Genomic DNA, 18,846 nt, shown 5'->3' on the forward strand with positions numbered 1-18,846 from the left:
TAAAAATATATAGTGTTCTTTTTGCTTAATTTATGACTTCTCTGCATTTGACACTCATAAAAAGAGAGCTCTCCTTGGTGAATTTTAAAAAATGTTTTTATCTAAGTAACAGTATGAGATAAAATTCATTTGTTGATGGAGGTAAGTGTAGTAAGCACCACAAGCAGATATTTTGTAAAATTTTATCTCATTTCACTAAACATGTTTTTTTGCAACATGTGTTTTTTTTTTACTTTTTGTTTGTTTGTTTATTTATTTATTTATGGCTGTGTTGGGTCTTCGTTTCTGTGCGAGGGCTTTCTCTAGTTGCGGCAAGCGGGGGCCACTCTTCATCGTGGTGCGCGGCCCTCTCATTATCGCGGCCTCTCTTGTTGCGGAGCACAGGCTCCAGACGCGCAGGCTCAGTAGTTGTGGCTCACGGGCCTAGCTGCTCCTTGGCATGTGGGATCTTCCCAGACCAGGGCCCGAACCCGCGTCCCCTGCATTGGCAGGCAGATTCTCAACCACTGCGCCACCAGGGAAGCCCCACTAAACATTTTTATGGCAATTAAATTTTACCAAAAGAGAAAAAACAAAAAAACTTAGTTTGATTAGTTTTGGCTTCTGGTTTAATAGTTATAACAAATCTTTACCAACTACACTTTTATTTATACTTTGGGTATATATATATATTTTTTAATGGGTATATTTTTTACATGATATAATTGTTTGTTTCATATTTGTCTCCCCAGTAGGCTGTGAGCCCCTTGAAGGACTAAATAAGTTCAGTGTTCTTTCATAGTCTTAATACCTTATATTTCTTGTAGTACTTCGTAGTTATTAGAATAGATGGATATATATCAGGTTACTTGATTTTTTTTATAACAACCCCTTATGGGATAAGGAATTATTTTGGAATTTAGAGAGCTTTAAGTGACTTGTCTAAAATCACAAAACTATTACATTTGTCCATCCTCATCCTGCCCATGCTTTCTACCTAGGGTTAGCTCACTATAGCATTTGGCCAAGAAAACCAGGTTCCCCTAAATGAATCTCAAAGATAAATATCCTCACTGCAGTACTTTGGCTTCTTCCATTAAAAAAATAACAAAAACAAAGCTATAGAGACCTTATCCAGGGGAAATAGGAAGAAAAGCCAGGGAATCAGAGCTGCTCTCTTGCCAGAAATGCATGTTCTGATGGGAGAAGATGGTGAAAGGAATCTGCGCCAGATCCCACGCCGGAAAGAAGCTGTCTGAGATCCGAGGAAACATCCGTCTGCTAAGAGGAGCCAGCAGCCTGTTGACAAAAATTTGGGAGGGGAGGGGAAGTCAGAACTCTTCTTCTTTTTTCTTTTTAAAATAAATTTATTTATTTTTATTTATTTTTGGCTGCGTTGGGTCTTCGTTGCTGCACACAGGCTTTCTCTAGTTGCAGAGAGCTGGCGCTACTCTTTGTTGCGGTGCTCGGGCTTCTCATTGCGGTGGCTTCTCTTGTTGTGGAGCTTCTCTTGTTGCGGTGGCTTCTCTTGTTGTGCTCTAGGCGCGTGGGCTTCAGTAGTTGTGGCACGTGGGCTCAGTAGTTGTGGCACGTGGGCTCTAGAGTGCAGGCTCAGTAGTTGTGGCGCACAGGCTTAGTTGCTCCACGGCATGTGGGATCTTCCCGGACCAGGGATCGAACCCATGTCTCCTGCATTGGCAGGCGGATTCTGAACCACTGCATCACCAGGGAGACCCAGAACTCTTCTTTTTGTGTGACCTTAGATAAGTCACTTAAACTCTTTGAGGGCTTCCCTGGTGGCGCAGTGGTTGAGAATCTGCCTGCCAGTGCAGGGGACACGGGTTCGAGCCCTGGTCTGGGAGGATCCCACATGCCGCGGAGCAACTGGGCCCGTGAGCCACAACTGCTGAGCCTGCGCGTCTGGAACCTGTGCTCCGCAACAAGAGAGGCCGCGATAGTGAGAGGCCCGCGCACCGCGATGAAGAGTGGCCCCCACTTGCCACAACTAGAGAAAGCCCTCGTACAGAAACGAAGACCCAACACAGCCATAAATAAATAAATAAATAATTAAAAAAAAAAAACAACTCTTTGAGTCTCAGATTCTCATCTGTACAATAAAGATTTTATATTAAAAAAATAAATAAAATCACAAAACTCGGGCTGAGGTCAGGGCCTGCTTTTGTGACACGTACCTAATCTTTAGGTATTGAATAGCTGCAACACTGTCCAGGAGAACTTTTTGCAGTGTTGGAAATGGCCTGTAATTATGAGCTGTCCAGTACAGTAGCCACTAGCTACATGTGGCTGTTGGGCACTTGACATGTGGCTAGTGTGACTAAGGTACTAAGTTTTAAATTTAACTTACTTAGTGTTAATTTAAATAACCACACATGCCTAGTGGGGATACCATTTTTTTGGACAGTGCAGATCTAAATTCATAGGTAGAGTAACTGTTTGCAAGGACGTTCTAGCAGGGCTCACACACTGGCACTGGATTTAAAGTACTCCCTGTGTAATTCTGTGATTCTGTAAACTCTGAACTGTAAAACAAGTAAACCTACATATATGTACCCAGAAAGTCAGTTTGAATACATTTGGAAACCATCTTTGGTAGTTTTTTTTTTCCCCCCTTTTCCTTTTATTCAAGTGTGGTTGAGGGGACTTTTTTTTTTTTTTGGCTGCATTGTGCAGCATGCGGGATCTTAGTTCCCCAACCGGGGATCGAACCCGGGCCCTCAGCAGTAAAAGCACGGAGTTCTAACCAATGGACTGCCAGGGAATTCCCTCTCTTTGCTCCTCTACTTCTTTAAAAATCTCAGCTTTCTCTCCTAGGAAAAGGAGAGAGATTTTGTTAAGCTATTATGATTAACCACATCCTTGATTATTCCTTTTCCCCAACAGTAATCTATTTTAATCTGTACTCATGTAAAAGCTGAACAGTAAGTATTCCTAAATCATTTCATGCAAGTACATGATTAGTCCTTAACAGGATGTCAGCTCCCTGAGGACAAAGCCCTGGTTCCCATTTTGTGCCCTTTAAAATGGTCAACAAATGTATGTTGTGTATCTAATTCTGTGAAGAATTCAAAGAAGGTAGATGTGGCCTAGAAAAGTATCTTTTGAGTTTAATTAACGTTCAAGTAAATAGTGGTCATGCATCTTGGGTTTGGGTCATTTCCTGTGTATGAAAAGGAGAGATCAGCCCACTTTTGGTAACCATTCAATGCCTAATAAGAAATGGGTTAGTCTTTTATTTTAGCCACTTCGTGCTGGGAAATGCTGTGAGCTGTTTGTGTCCTCCCAAAATTTATATGCTGAAACTATTCCAGTATGATGCTGTTAGGAGGTGAGCTCTTTGGTAGATGATTAGGTCATGAGGGTGGAGCCCCCATGAGTGGGATTAGTGCCTTTATAAAACAGACCCCAGAGAGCTCCCTTGCCCCTTCCACCATGTGAGGTGACACAGTGTGAACACAGCCATCTGTGGACCAGGAGGCAGGCCCTCACCAAACAGCATATCTGTCAGCACCTTGATCTTAGTCTTCCCAGTCTCCAGAACTGTGAGAAATAAGTTTCTGTTGTTTATGAGCCACCCAGTCTGTAGTATTCTGTCAGAGCAACTCTAATGGACTAAGGCAGGAAAACAAACATGTTTCATCACATGTGATTAGAAAATGCTGCTGGTGATGAGCAGATTTGACTTCCTGATTGGTATCAGAGGAGGAGGAGGATTAGCAGAAAAAGATAAAGCTTAGGTTATCTTTGTCTGCCATTTAGTGGCTCTTAATGCAAAATATATTTTGTTTTCAGAAACTATGGAGAACCTGTTGTAATTTGGGAATATTATAAACTTCTGATGTGATTATCAATGTATGAAAAGCTCTGTCAGAGTTACTTAGAGTTCTTGCTTCTTGAGTTTGGAGAGCCCTGGCATCTTAAGTTTTACAAGGTAGCACGTCACATTTATACACTTGAAACTTTGAGAAAGGGACATGTGTTTTTACAGAGAGTTTTGCATCCTTGTGTGCTGAGGCCTGCTGTCGTCTCTCTGTACCTGTAGCCTTTAGCCTGTACATTGACTATCTGGGAATGGATCTGAAAGCAGGAAGCTCTGGAGGGAAACCACAGAGCAATAAGCTGTTCCAAGGTGTTTGTCTTGTAAAACTAGTAGCCGTATTCACTCATTCTAGAAAGTTTATTGATTTTGTGCCAGGCAGTGTGCAAGGTTCTAGGACTGAAAATGAGAGAGATTAAGTTCCTGGCTTTGATTTGTTCGCAGAGGTGTAGATAATATTTAAACAGGTGAATTAATTATATTGTAGCATGTAAATGCTGTCTTTAAGAGACCTGTGAGCAGTTTGCAGTGAGTATTGTACAGCCCTATAGGATTTGCCTATCTTATCAAAACAATCTTGCGAAATAGGTGGTATTAATATCCTCATGCTACAGAAAAAGAAATTGAAAATGGAGAAGTGCCCTAAATTTTATTATTGATAAGTTCCAGACTTAAACTTCTGATTGTAATCTTATGATCCTTGCACTGTTCACCAGTTCGCTTCTTTTTTTTTTTTTAAATTTATTTATTATTTATTGTTGGCTGTGTTGGGTCTTCGTTTCTGTGCGAGGGCTTTCTCTAGTTGCGGCAAGTGGGGGCCACTCTTCATCACGATGCGCGGGCCTCTCACTATCGCGGCCTCTCTTGTTGCGGAGCACAGGCTCCAGACGCGCGGGCTCAGTAGTTGGGGCTCACGGGCCTAGTTGCTCCGCGGCATGTGGGATCTTCCCAGACCAGGGCTCGAACCCGTGTCCCCTGCATTGGCAGGCAGATTGTCAACCACTGCGCCACCAGGGAAGCCCACCAGTTCGCTTCTTAATATTTACCTTCCTCCTTTCCTTAGCTCGGGAATCCCCAAAGGATTATGGCGCTTGCACCTCATTCACTGTACTCTACCACAGGCATGCATTTGGTCCTGTTTCGGGACCATCAAGATCGTCAACAAAAGTGTGTGCTGGTTTCATAATTGAAAAAGTTTATCAACTGAAAATTTTAGCATTTGTGTCAGACATTCTAAAAATGCTGGGCCATTGAATTAAGGGTGATAAACATACCAGTTTCAACTGGTTGAATGACCACATTCATGAATGTGTATTTGACAAAGCTGGCTCTGTGTAAATAAGCATCAGAGGAGCAGGCCAGGTGAAGCTGAGAGAGCCCGGGCCAAGCTAAACAGGAACATGGGCTATGGAGTTCGGTTGATTCAAACCTCAGCCCCATCACACACTTTAACTTGGCCTGGAGCTTCTTTTTGTGCCGTCATAGTACGTGCCTCAAAGTGGTGCCGTATTGTGGGGATTCAATGTGGGGGTGTGCCTGGCACTATGGTGCTTGGTGAGTGTGTGTTTGAACCCCTTCTCCTGTGATCAGCACATTAAGACTGACTTTGGCTGCAATTTTGTAAAACTAACTAACAATTGATCTGGAATACCTTGGACGCCATGATTACTAAGATGGAGTCTTAAAAGTGATACACATTTAAAAAAAATTTTTTTTTAATTTTATTTATTTATTTTTGGTTGCACTGGGTCTTCGTTGCCGCGCGCGGGCTTTCTCTAGTTGCGGCGAGCGGGGGCTACTCTTCGCTGCAGTGCGTGGGCTTCTCATTGTGGTGGCTTCTCTTGTTGCAGAGCACAGGCTCTAGGTGCGTGGGCTTCAGTAGTTGCAGCATGTGGGCTCAGTAGTTGTGGCACGCAGGCTCAGTAGTTGTGGCTCGCGGGCTCTAGAGCGCAGGCTCAGTAGTTGTGGCTCATGGGTTTAGTTGTTCCGCAGGATGTGGGATCTTCACGGATCAGGGCTCGAACCCGTGTCCCCTGCATTGGCAGGCGGATTCTCAACCACTGTGCCACCAGGGAAGTCCAAAAATGATAAACATCTTTAACTAGTAGAATAAACTACCTTTAGATGATTTTTATAATTCTTTATTAATAATACATTGTTTATGTGGTATTTGAGAGTTCATGTAGTATTTTAGTAAATAGTATTTTAGTTCATTGTGTCTTAAATTTTTACCAACAAACTACCCTTAGTAACAGAGAAAAGTAAGTCCTTTGAGGAGAATAATGTAGGGGGGGGGGTGTGTGTGGGGGGGGGGAGAATAGCTCAAAATGGCAAATAGGACATTTTTTAAAGGTCAACATTATATCTTGTATTTTTATCACATCAATATTCCATTTTTCTCCATAAAAAATTTGCATTACTACCAATAGAATGTTTTAAATGTCTTGCCATTATAAAAATGATGGCATTTCAGGAAGTTAAGCTTGTTTACCCTCGGCTTCCAATATGCCTGGCGCACTTCCCATACCCTTTACTCGCCCACGTCATGGGAGAATCACCATCCTACTACAGCAGCACAGCAGACTGATGAAATAGATTTAGTACTTAGTTCATAGTTGAGGAAATTGAGGCCCACACATTGTAGTTTACCCAGGGTTACACAGCTACGAAGCAGGAGAACTAGGAGGTTCTCTTAGAAGGCATCCCAAGTTCCCAAATCCAGCCTTCTCTTACATCACTCCTACAGTAGTTAGGTAATATTTACTAAGAAGAAGATGGTATGTAATGTGCTGGGTATGAGTTGATAATAAACAGAATTGTAAGTAGTTCTCTACCCTTTGAGCAGTTTGATTGATCTCTCAAGATCAATCAAAATGGTTCCATCAGAACCATTTCCCTTTTCTGCTATTCCTGTCAACTAAACCCTATTATGAAAATCTTTCCAAACTTTTCTAGATGAATGAGTAATATGCTCTATGAGAAATGAAAAAGGTAACTTGTAAATCAAATAAAATTCATCTAAGGGTTAGTGTCAGATCATTTTCTTAATACTATCAAGGACGGAAAAGAGTAGAAAAAAACCTGTACAATTAAAAAATTTTTATTCTAGGGTAAACTGTAAAAATATGAACACCTTCCAAACAACAAAGAAGCTAAAAAAGACTTAAACTTGCAATTAGATAGTTTTCAGCCATTATCAGCAGTAAACAAAATACCAGAGGAACAGGTGAGAGAAACACTGACTACTGTAAAATCGAGTCTCTGTTCTTGCACAAAGCCTTTCCATATTCTTCAGCCCAGTCTGAATGCTTCCTTCTCAGAACTCTGGATAACTTCTATCTCTATCACTTATTTGATGCCTTGCATCACTTAGTTTTATTGTTATTTACCTTTTACCCCATGTTAGCATCTTGACAGATCTAGAGCGCAGGCTCAGTAGTCATGGCACAAGGGCTTAGTTGCTCCGCGGCATGTGGGATCTTCCCAGACCAGGGCTTGAACCTGTGTCCCCTGCATTGGCAGGCGGATTCTTAACCACTGTGCCACCAGGGAAGTCCTTGATTGGGTTTTGTTGTTGTTGTTGTTGTTGTTGTTGAGTTGCATGAGCTGTTTATATATTTTGAAAATTAAGCCCTTGTCGGTTGCATCATTTGCAAATATTGTCTCCTAGTCCGTAAGTTGCCTTTTCATTTTGTTTTTGGTTTCCTTTGCTGTGCAAAAGCTTGTAATAAGTTTGATTAGGTCCCATTTGTTTATTTTTGCTTTTATTTCTATTGCCTTGGGAGTCCTTTAGCAATTCTTAATGAAATTAAAATGAAATGAAAGTTACATACTCTCAGTATTTGATGCAAAGAAAACATTTGTTTTTCTTTTCTTTTTTTCCCTAGGTGGTTCTGGAATGGAGCCGGGATCAATACCATGTTTTGTTTGATTCCTACAGAGACAATATTGCTGGGAAGTCCTTTCAGAATCGGTGAGAAGAGATCAGTTTCGGAGAGTAGCTTATTTGGGCTTAAATAAGTCATGAAATCACCCATGCTTTAAATAGAACAGTTGAAGGGGTCTTTCCAAGTTGTAGGTATGGTTTAGCTTGTTCAAGACTACTCCCATGTGAAGGAACCTTGTAATCCATCCTCACGTTTTATGGATGAAAAATTTGATTGCCAAAGAGCAATCCTGCTTTGCAGTATATTGAGTACTTTAAGTTACATGATCTCGCTTTGTCCTTGCCCCGGTTCTGTGAGGTCAAGGTAATTCCATCCCCCTGTAGGATGAGGAAGCCAGGAGGCTACTCTGCAGCCAGTTCCAAGCCCCGGCCAGTGTTCTTCTGTTGGCATCTCTGTGTTAACCAGGGCATCTGCTGTGGTATCCACCAGGACTGGACGCCCACACGCCCCTGTGGTCACCACATCTGGCTGCCTCGCTGTGGGGAGGAGCAAACAACCTCACAGTTTGGGTCTTTTTCTCCTTAAAGCCAAGCTTCTTGGTGCAGCCACTCCTGAATGCTGCCTTCACCCTTTTCCTTGGAGATTTTTTCCTCCCTCACAAGACAGACCTCAAAGTGAAAGCAATCTTTTCCAACATCCTCCTTCCCTTCTCACAGCTAAAATAAGTCACACACGGTCTTGTCATTTTTTTGTCTGTAAAACTGTTACTTATATGGTTTTATATCATAAAAGCAATATATGTCTATGGTCGAAAACAGTTCAAACATTATAGAAAAAGAAAAAGAAAACGTAAAGCCTCTCTCTGTTCCATTCTGAATTTCCCCTGACCTAGAGGAACCATGGTTAATGAATTTTTGTTTCGGATTCTTCTGGTGACCGTCCTTTTAACTTAAAAAAAAAAAAAAAAAAAGCAAAAACAGAAAACGGAGTTCTCTCCTTTTTGATTTACTCACTTTATGCAATATCTATTAACTGCTTTCCATTGTAACGGCGCACAGGTAATCACTGTAGGGCAAGGAGCACAGGGTGACCAAAAACAAATGTGAGGTAGCTAACAAAGGTAGTTAACCTCACAGATAGACCTTGGTCTGACTGTCAGAGGCCATAATCAGAAACTCCCCTAGAGTTTCTGACTCTCCCTGAAAACTCCCTGTCCGTTTTCCCTTGAGGATAGACACCGTAAGTCCTCCTCTCTACCTTCACTGAACCAGAAAACCTAGTGAAAGTATAACTAGTAATTGGTGTCAGTTGATGCACCTGGACCATTTTCTGGGAGCCTCTAGACTACATCGGCAATTCTGCTGGAGCTCTTGTCCCCACTTAGAAGCACTTCATTGCGCCTCCATCCACTTGTTATGAGTGCCTATATGGTCCCTATCAAATAAGTAGCTTTTTAAAAAAGCTGTGCTAATTAGACATAGATGTATGCACTATTATAGTCCTGAACATCTCAGCGAAGAAGGGCTGTGGGATTCCTTGAGTTAGCCTAAAGCTTTACTTTAAGCAAGTGAATGGCGAAGTAGGGAAACTCTAGATCTTTCTCTTAGGATCTCTTAAAACAGCAGGTTCCAAAGAACCTGGGGGATCTGCGAAATCAGAGCTATTTTTATAACAACGCTGAGGTGTTATTTGCCTTTTTTACTGCGTTGACATTTGCACGAATTGTGTAAAAGCCATGGTGGGTAAAATTGCCACACCTTAGCACAAGCCACTGTATTCACCACCACCACATATCTGCACGGGGCAGAAAAAAGCCGGGTTCGCTTAAGAATGTTCCTGAGGAAGCAGTAAAAATCGTTGATTTGATTCTATCCTGACCCCGTGAGTACACATTTTCTTTATGCTCTGTGTGATGCAGCGGGAAGCACACCTCAGGCACCTGGCTGCATGGTGATTGTCTTGAGGAAAAGCCCTCTCGTGGTTGTTTGAGTTGCAACCTGAACTCACTGTTCTGTTTCATGGATCACCATCGTTATAACTTGAAAGGACAGATGACAGTGTCATTACTCAGACTTGGTTATATTTGGCAGGTATTTTCTTGGCAGTGAACAAAGCGATCCTGTGTTTGAAAGGAAAGAAATGATAGTATTTGCTGCCAAAGATAAAATTTGAGCTTTGAATTGAAAATTAGAATTTTGGAAAACTTGTTTCCACCACTGTAAGCCTAACAGCTTCACAATATTGCAAAGACTTCCCTGATTAGATTTGCAGCATTATCCAAGAAAATTGCATTTGTTAATATTATGTAAGAAAATTAAGGAAGTATGTCACCATTTGGCAGAGCTGCATAACTCATTAAGCTGTTGTTTTCCAGATAACCAATGCATTGATGTTACAGAATTTCACATGGGTGAAAGCCATTCAAAGTTTAAGAAAGACCAATGGATTTTAATGTAAAAGCACAAAAAGTTCATTAATATAGTTTCAGATTACACATTGCAACTAATTTTTAAGAAACTTCCACTTATTTTGGTGTAGTATCAAAGAAGAATATCCACTATTATTTGAAAAGGCTATTAAAATACGCCTCCCCTTTCCAAGTACGTATCTGTGGGCCTGGGTTTTCTTCAACCAAAACAGCATATGGGAACAGATTGAATTCAGATGATTTGAGATGCTTGCTTGCTTGCTTGCTTCTACTAAGTCATTAAAGAGATTTGGAGAAATGTAAAGCAATGCCTCTCGTCACTAAATTTTTTTTTTGTTTCGGAAAATACTGCTATTTTTATTTAGTTTTTTATTTCATTTTATTTTTAATTTACTTATTTTTGCTGCGTTGGGTCTTTGTTGCTCTGTGCAGGCTTTCTCTAGTTGCAGTGAGCAGGGGCTACTCATCATTACGGTGTGTGGGCTTCTCATTGAGGTGGCTTCTCTTGTTGTGGCACACAGGCTCAGTAGTTGTGGCTCATGGGCTGTAGAGTGCAGGCTCAGTAGTTGTGGCGCACGGGCTTTGTTGCTCCGCGGCATGTGGGATCTTCCCTGACCAGGGCTTGAACCCGTGTCCCCTGCATTGGCAGGCAGATTCTTAACCACTGCATCACCAGGGAAGTCCTATTTTATTTTTAAAAAATATTTATTTATTTATTTGGTTGCACCGGGTCTTAGTTGCAGCTTGCTGGCTCCTTAGTTGCGGCAGGCGGGCTCCTTAGTTGCGGCATGTGAACTCTTAGTTGTGGCATGCATGTGGGATCTAGCTCCCTGACCAGGGATCAAACCCAGGCCCCCTGCATTGGGAGCACGGAGTCTTAACCACTGCGCCACCAGGGAAGTCCCTGCTATTTTCATTTAAAAAGTTATTTATGTTAACCCGTGAAGGGGTTTATTACTGTTTTAAAATGAATTTTTGAATGTCTGATTTATTTTCGAAAATGGCAAGTGTGAATCATTAGAGAAATGCAGATCAAAATTACAATGAGGTATCACCTCACACCAGTCAGAATGGCCACCATCAAAAAATCTACAAACAGTAAATGTTAGAGAGGGTGTGGAGAAAAGGGAGCCCTCTTGCCCTGTTGGTGGGAATGTAAATTGATACAGCCACTATGGAGAACAGTATGGAGGTTCCTTAGAAAACTAAAAATAGAACTGCCATATGACCCAGCAATCCTACTACTGGGTGTATACCCTGAGAAAACCATAATTCAAAAAGAGTCATGTACCACAATGTTCATTGCAGCACTATTTACAATAGCCAGGACATGGAAGCAACCTAAGTGTCTATTGACAGATGAATGGATAAAGAAGATGTGACACATATATACAATGGAATATTACTCAGCCATAAAAAGAAACGAAATTGAGTTATTTGTAGTGAGGTGGATGGACCTAGAGTCTGTCATACAGAGTGAAGTAAGTCAGAAAGAGAAAAACAAATACCGTATGCTAACACATATATATATGGAATCTAAAAAAAAAAAATGGCTCTGATGAACCTAGGGGCAGGACAGGAATAAAGACGCAGATGTAGAGAATGGACTTGAGGACACAGGGAGGGGGAAGGGTAAGCTGGGACGAAGTGAGAGAGTGGCATGGGCATATATACACTACCAAATGTAAAATAGATAGTTAGTGGGAAGCAGCCTCATAGCACAGGGAGATCAGCTCGGTGCTCTGTGACCACCTAGAGAGGTGGGATAGGGAGGGTGGGAGGGAGACGCAAGAGGGCAGAGATATGGGGATATATGTATATGTATAGCTGATTCACTTTGTTACACGGCAGAAACTAACACACCATTGTTAAGCAATTATACTCCAATAAAGATGTTTAAAAAAAAAAAGAAGTAAATTATATTCAACCACACACACACACAAAAAGAAAATGGCAAGTGTGGATAGTTAATACCTAAAAACAAAAGCTTTTGGGGTTCCTTAAGAATTTTTAAGCGTGTTAAGTATCTGGACCCTAAAAAGTTTGAGAATAATTCCTTAACGTAGCAGTTCTCAAGCTTCAGTGTCCAGCAGAATTCCACAGAGGGCTTGAGAAAAATACAGTTTCTCCCCACCTCCAGGGTTTCTGCATCTGTTGGTCTCAGAGGAGTGCAGAGAATTTTCATTTCTAACAAGTTCACTGGTGATACTGAAACTGCTGGTCTGGTGACCACACTTTGACAACTATTGTATTAACGGATTCTTAATGAAACATAATTTTCCTCCTCTTCCAGTTTTTATTTTAACAATGCTGATTTTCCTAAGAAAAGCTCAAAATGGCCTTCTTTTACTCCCAACATTTATTGAGTACTCACTCAGCCTACTGTGTCTGATGCTGTGCTGCGTGCTGATGGTGCACAGATGCATAAATCTCTGCCTTGACGGAGCGTCAAAACTTTTAGAAGGAAAACTAACTCAGAAAATCTAGATACCGAGGTCAGCAGTTTTAATCAAACACTCTTGTTCTCTTTCTGAAGGGAGTGTGTCTGTGTTTTAAATATTTCTTCTCCTAATTTTAGATTGCATTAAAATATAGTTTGATTTTTATGTAGGGATATTTCAAATTTATCTAATATTGATGATGACAAGAAAATGGACCGTATGTAATATCTAATATGTTCTAATATATTTTAAAAAACCATAATGTTTATAGGAAGTTTTCATTGTTTTGCTAGTGTTTCTACATGTCTTTTTAATGTTGTTTGCCCTGAATGAAGAAAAAAAAAAATCCCATTCTATATGCCTGTAACAAATGAATATGTGAACTGCCTACTGCTGCTCATTGTGAGGCCTTAAGTCAGTCTGGGGCTCAATTTTGTCATCTCTAAAATGTAGATATTAGATTAAGTGTAAAATCTCTTCCAGCTTTGTTTCTAAGATACTATTCATGTTCTAAGTTTTCTTCTCTGCTTTATGTGATGTAGAACCAAGGGACTATTAAGTGCCTTCATATTCACTTAAACTAAACTAATTAAAATAAAAGGTATCACCACGGCTTTGGTTCTGAATCATAGGTAACTTTCTTAGTCTTCAGCTCTAAGATAAAGGCTTCCTTCTCATCTGGAAACTAAGATAGTGGTCTGTGGTTAGAACAAAAGACTCACACTCACTGTGACCATGTCTAATAAGTAGAAAAACAACTGACTCACTGACCAGGGGCAGATCACACGATCTCCTCAGGGTTGTCAGTTTAACACCAGAGAATTGGATTGATCATGTAATACAGCCTTACTAGAAGTGCCAGGACATAAATGCATTATTATATACTTATGCTGTTTTCCTCAGTTGAACTTGCATGGATATCTCTTGACTCTATTAAAACAATCTTTAATAGCAGATAATTACTCTTACAGAAAAGCTTTGGAATGTGCAAATTTTTACCTCCTTTTTAAAAGCCTTTTCTTTCTAAAATATGTCACTTAAGCTTTTTTTTTTTCTTTTCCAAATTAATTTTTAGTCTGAGCATAGATAGATCACCTGTGAACTTGGGAGTGAGATGACTTTGGATAATTTACTTGCGGGTAATGTGAGGCATTTTTTTTAATAGAAAAGGCTAATGTTTATGTTGAGGGAATGAACTAATAGTTATTTGGCCAGTAAATACATGTTAAACCCCACTATGTCCCAGGCACTATTCCTAGGCATGTAGTGATGAACAAGAGGAACTCATTGACCTCATCTAGAACTGATATTTTAGTGGGGAAGGCTTTTTTTTTTTTAAACTTAAAAACATGAACTGTAATCTACCTATAAATCAGTAGTTCTCAATGTGAGTTTTTGGACCAGCAGCATTGGCATTACTTGGGAACTTGTTAGAAATGCAGATTCTGGGGCCCCACTCCAGACCTAATGAATCAGAGACTCTGGGGATGGAGGCCAGCCATCTGTTTTGAAAGTCCTACAGGTGATTCTGATGTCCGCTCACATTTGGGAACCATCCATATAGACACATGCAGAAGAAAACCTAGATGAGGAAGCATTTGCATATCATTGCAGTAGGGAGAGAGAGCCTGAGCCTGTACAGGAAAGAGAGGAAATAATTAATGAAGAGGGGCACAGAATGCATGACACCGTTTTTGCCTTAGAGATAGTTGATCTAGTGGAAGACAGACATCAAAAAAAATAGTACAACCGGTATGCTAAGGATTCTTTAGAGTACAAAGTACAGTGGAAGTTGCTTCTTAAGCAGTATATTTTCTTTGTGGGAGGTGAGGGAGGAGGGCATTTGGGGAATGAGGAAGTGGTTAAAAAGAAGCATGAAAGAAAGGATATTCTAGGCAGAGGGAGAAGCATGTTCAAAGACACAGAAGCCTGCAAGTTCTTATCCTGTTTGGGTAAGGGCATACAAATGGAGCATCTAGAGCACAGGGTATAGATTATGAAGGAGTTTAGATTTTATTCTGCAGGCAGTGGTGCACCTTACGGGAGGGTTGGTAGATGCTCAGCTGTCACTTGTGTCTGAGTATGAGCTGATTGATTCCGCATTTTCCCCATGAAGCTCTGGGTCCCCTGGAACCTCTGACCTTCATCTCTTCTTATGCTCTTCCCTTTGCTCCTGTCGTCTCTGCCACACTGGCCTCTAGTTCCTTAACCATGCCAGATAGGCAGCTGCCTCAGGGCATTTGCACATGATGTTTCCCTTCTCTGGGCTCTTCTTCCGCAGTTGCCCACATGGCCTGCTTCCTCACTTCCTTCATCTCTTTGCCGAAATGCCACCTTCCAGTAAGGCCATCTCTGCTCTCCCTGTTTAAAACTGACCCCCCACTTAGACATACTGTGTATCCTCATTTTCTGCTTTATTTTCTTTATAACATGGAACATCATCTGACTTCACTTATTTGGTTTATTTCCTGTCTTCACCTTTCTAGAATGTAAGCTTCATGAAGGCATAGATTTTGTTTTCTTTGTTTACTGCTGAGTCCCCAGCGCCTAGAACAGTGCCTAGCACATACTGAGTGCTCAGTAAATACTTATTCAACAAATGGATAAGCACTCCTTTCATCCAGTCATCTCACCTACTTCTTTTAAGCTATAAGTGTTTTTTAATTTTTTTTAATGTTTTTTTATTTTTTTCCTTCCATAATTTGAAAGATTTATCCACCAAACTGCATTTGTTTTCCCCTGAGATAATTAACCCTGTGGCCAAAAGTCATGTTTTGGTTAGTCTTTGGAGCCCTTCGTGTTGCTGCGGGCCCGATCCTGTGCCTGGCCTGTGAGAAAGACAAAAGGAGACTAAGCTTGGGTCCTTGGCCGAAAAAAAAACCCAGCAACCAAAAAAACAACCCCCCCCCCCAAAAAAAACCCCACAAAACAAAAAAACTGTACTGTTTCTTGGAAAAGATCAAACCTGAAACAGCATTATCCAAATTATGTCTATGTCACTATGAACTCCTGTGTTGTAGGTCTGGAGCAGGCTCTGAAAGATGGGTAGGATTATGGTAAGTTGATGAAGGAAAGGAGAAGAAAGCTTTCAGCAGGGGTAAAACCTGAACAAAAACACTGAGATGGAGCTTAGACAGGATACTCAAGAATTAAAAGCCTGCCTGACTCCTTGGGGGTAAGATAGTAAGGGAAAAATCAAGCAGGTTCGGAAAGGTCTTCTATGCTAGTGTTTCAAGTAAATCATTGAGTTCCTCACGTTGTAGGCACAAATCCTAATCCTCTGGGTACTTGTTTCCTGCTGCCTTGGAGCTTACATTCTGGGGAGGGACACATGAATTACCAGTGTATGTAACATGTTAATTGTTTAATAGGTGATTATTGCTATGAAAAACAAAACAAAACAGAGTAGGGCAAACAGGATGGGGAGGGGCCAGGCTTGGGGGCAGCTGGGAATGGGAAGGCTGTAGCATTAAAGAGGGCCAGGTCTTCATTGTGGACTGCTGGCTAACTCTTTTTTTGGTAATTTTGTTTAAGCTTCTAATTTCTTTTCTATGTTTGGCTGCATTTGTATCCCAGCTTTCTCACTTGCTAAACTGAGAATGTAGCAGTTTAAAGTGAGCTTCTAAGACCTCCCCCACAGCCTTAAAACTGAAGGGACAACAGCCTCTACCGGGTAGCTGTGATGATCAGACGATGCAAAACTGCATAAAGTGTCTAGCAGAATGCAACTCACAGAGAAGGTGCTCAGTAAATATTAGTGCCCCAGCCCCAGTCTGAAAACATGTAAGTTGGTGATATACGCCATGGTTGGATTACCTTTTCGCTGAATTTTTCATAACCTCTGAGTTTAAACCCTGTTATGCTCTTATTCCCAAGTATGTTGGAAAAATGCATATAAGCTGGAGGACTTGTGGTTTTACCCTAGGCTCTGTCTGCCCATGCCGATCGACGTGGTTTACACCTGGGTGAATGGCACAGATCTTGAACTACTGAAGGAACTGCAGCAAGTCAGAGAACAGATGGAGGAGGAGCAGAAAGCAATGAGGTAAAACTGATTGTCAGAAAACAAAACACAAAAAGTTCTACAATTATAACTAATGGTACATTTCAGAAGGTAAGATGATGTTTACACTGCTATTCAAACAAGAATCTGCATCTCAAATTCATGCCGTTACAAGATTCTGGCAGTCATGCAACCAACCCTTGTTTCTTGGCGCCCAAGGACGACTCGGCCACTTTGGTGAGATCTTGGCCTCACTTTGTCAGGTGGCCATCTCATGAATGTGGTGCTCTAGTGATGCCTTGGTCTCCAAAGGGCCTACAGGTGGAGGAGCCACCTAAGGGAGCCCTGGGCTTCTTACTCGTTCAGTCTGAGTCCCAGATGTGATAGCTTCATGAAGTAAGGTTTTATTATGCAAAATTGCTACACAGTAAGATGGATTAGTCCCTTGAAAATAAAACAGGCCTACAGACATAAGTTTTTTTCCATTTGATAAAGGCAGTAAAAAGTATATTTGTTACCCTTTTTTATATCAAATTGTATGCTATGGAACTAAAAATCTTGGTAATTTTTTTAAATATGGAATTTTGATTACCTTATTTACTTTATCTGGGAGAAGTACAGTGGGCTTCTGGAGAGCCTTCTGAGCTGGAGATCTGGCTGATGTAACTTCCCTTCTGATTCCTCAGGAGTATTTACTGAGAATTTCCCCATTCATTTCTTTGTAAATGTTATGGGTGCACCCTAGTTGCAGGTCTTTGGCCATGTTATACTGCAACACATTTGTCTCTCTCTCTGTGTTCCTCCCCAGTGCATGAAAATCACTTTGATAGCCTCGTAACTATGTTTTACTAGTGAAATGTAAAAGCTTATATTTCAAGTAAACTTTTGTGGTTACTGTGGGTGGTACATGATAATATTTGTTGATCATAGCGTATTAAAATGTATAATTTATTATGCATCTTAAATGTTATACACAGTACAGTACTTCTTAACTTACTGGTTGATTCTCGTGGAGTAAGCAGGAAAATCAATGTTGTTAAGTTCCCTCATTCACATGTAAGGCTAGCACTAGTCCATGCATATGTAATGAAATCTATTTGCTTTCACTAGAGAAATCCTTGGGAAGAACACAACGGAACCAACTAAGAAGAGGTAAGCATTTTGATTTTCCTCTCAGTAATGAAAATCAAAGGAGTGAGGTGAACTGTCTAGGTTCTTCTCCCTTGCTTTTGTTGAGTACACAACAAAACAGAGTAAGTATTTTTTACTTACTCTGTTGCTCCTGTTCAGTCCCTCTTCTTTTGGTTTTTGACCCCCAGATTAAGTGCATCCATTAGATGAGAAAACAGAGGCACAGCTGATTGAGAACTCTGGTTATTCTGGTTGTAGCTAACCAAAGCTTTATCGTTTCTAGATACGTTAGGTAAGGTTTTTCTTCTTTGTCGTTTCCATTAATCTGTCTTGATGTGCTGTTCTCTTGGTTCACTTAAGTCTAACTTACACCAGTGTTTTCATTTATAGAATCTATGTCCATTGTTTAACTATGTGTTCAGTGTATATTTCCTTATCTTTAAAAGCTGTCATAGTTGTATGTCTTATATTTAAGGACTTGGGAAGGAGATTTAACCCAATGACAAGAATCAGATGATCTGTCTTGATTTGAATCATACCTGACTCTGATAGGTCCTTAAAACAAGACTGTCTCACTAACAAGCGGAAATCTCTGTTAACTGCCACTTCCCCACTGAACCATTAGACTTAAAATAGAAGAGTTATTCATAGAAATGATCCAAAAGTGCCTTCTGAATCATCTATTAATGTTAATTATGCATATTTATTTATAAATATCTATTGCTAATACTGTTATTTTTGTTTATTTTTTAATTAATTAATTTATTTTTGGCTGCATTGGGTCTTCCTTGCTGCTCATGGGCTTTCTCTAGTTGCGTCGAGCGGGGGCTACTCTTCGTTGTGGTGCGTGGGCTTCTCATTGTGGTGGCTTCTCTTGTTGCAGAGCACAGGCTCTGGGTGCACGGGGTTCAGTAGTTGTGGCTCACGGGCTCTAGAGCACAGGCTCAGTAGTTGTGGCGCACGGGCTTAGTTGCTCCGTGGCATGTGGGATCTTTCCAGACCAGGGCTCAAACCCGTGTCCCCTGTGTTGGCAGGTGGATTCTGAACCACTGCACCACCAGGGAAGTCCCCAAGACTGTTATTTTTAAATGACTTTTAAATTAAAGCAATGATGCAACATTACAGAAAGGTCGAGAGGAAAG

General features: G+C 40.9%; 1 protein-coding gene across 3 annotated transcripts in view; it reads left to right on the plus strand.

Moving 5' to 3' along the window:
* GNPTAB (N-acetylglucosamine-1-phosphate transferase subunits alpha and beta) overlaps positions 1-18,846 on the plus strand; it is an 83,602-nt gene that overhangs the window by 18,060 nt on the left and 46,696 nt on the right. For 2 of the 3 annotated variants that reach the window (XM_007165792.2, XM_007165793.2), the window contains exons 2-4: positions 7,702-7,787; positions 16,496-16,615; positions 17,684-17,725. In XM_007165792.2, the coding sequence (XP_007165854.1) occupies positions 7,702-7,787; positions 16,496-16,615; positions 17,684-17,725 (248 nt within the window). The remainder of the gene's footprint in view (positions 1-7,701; positions 7,788-16,495; positions 16,616-17,683; positions 17,726-18,846) is intronic. The other variant, XM_007165794.2, reaches the window with a different exon arrangement.

The sequence above is a fragment of the Balaenoptera acutorostrata genome, chromosome 11 (assembly GCF_949987535.1).
Source record: "Balaenoptera acutorostrata chromosome 11, mBalAcu1.1, whole genome shotgun sequence".
NCBI lineage: Eukaryota > Metazoa > Chordata > Mammalia > Artiodactyla > Balaenopteridae > Balaenoptera > Balaenoptera acutorostrata.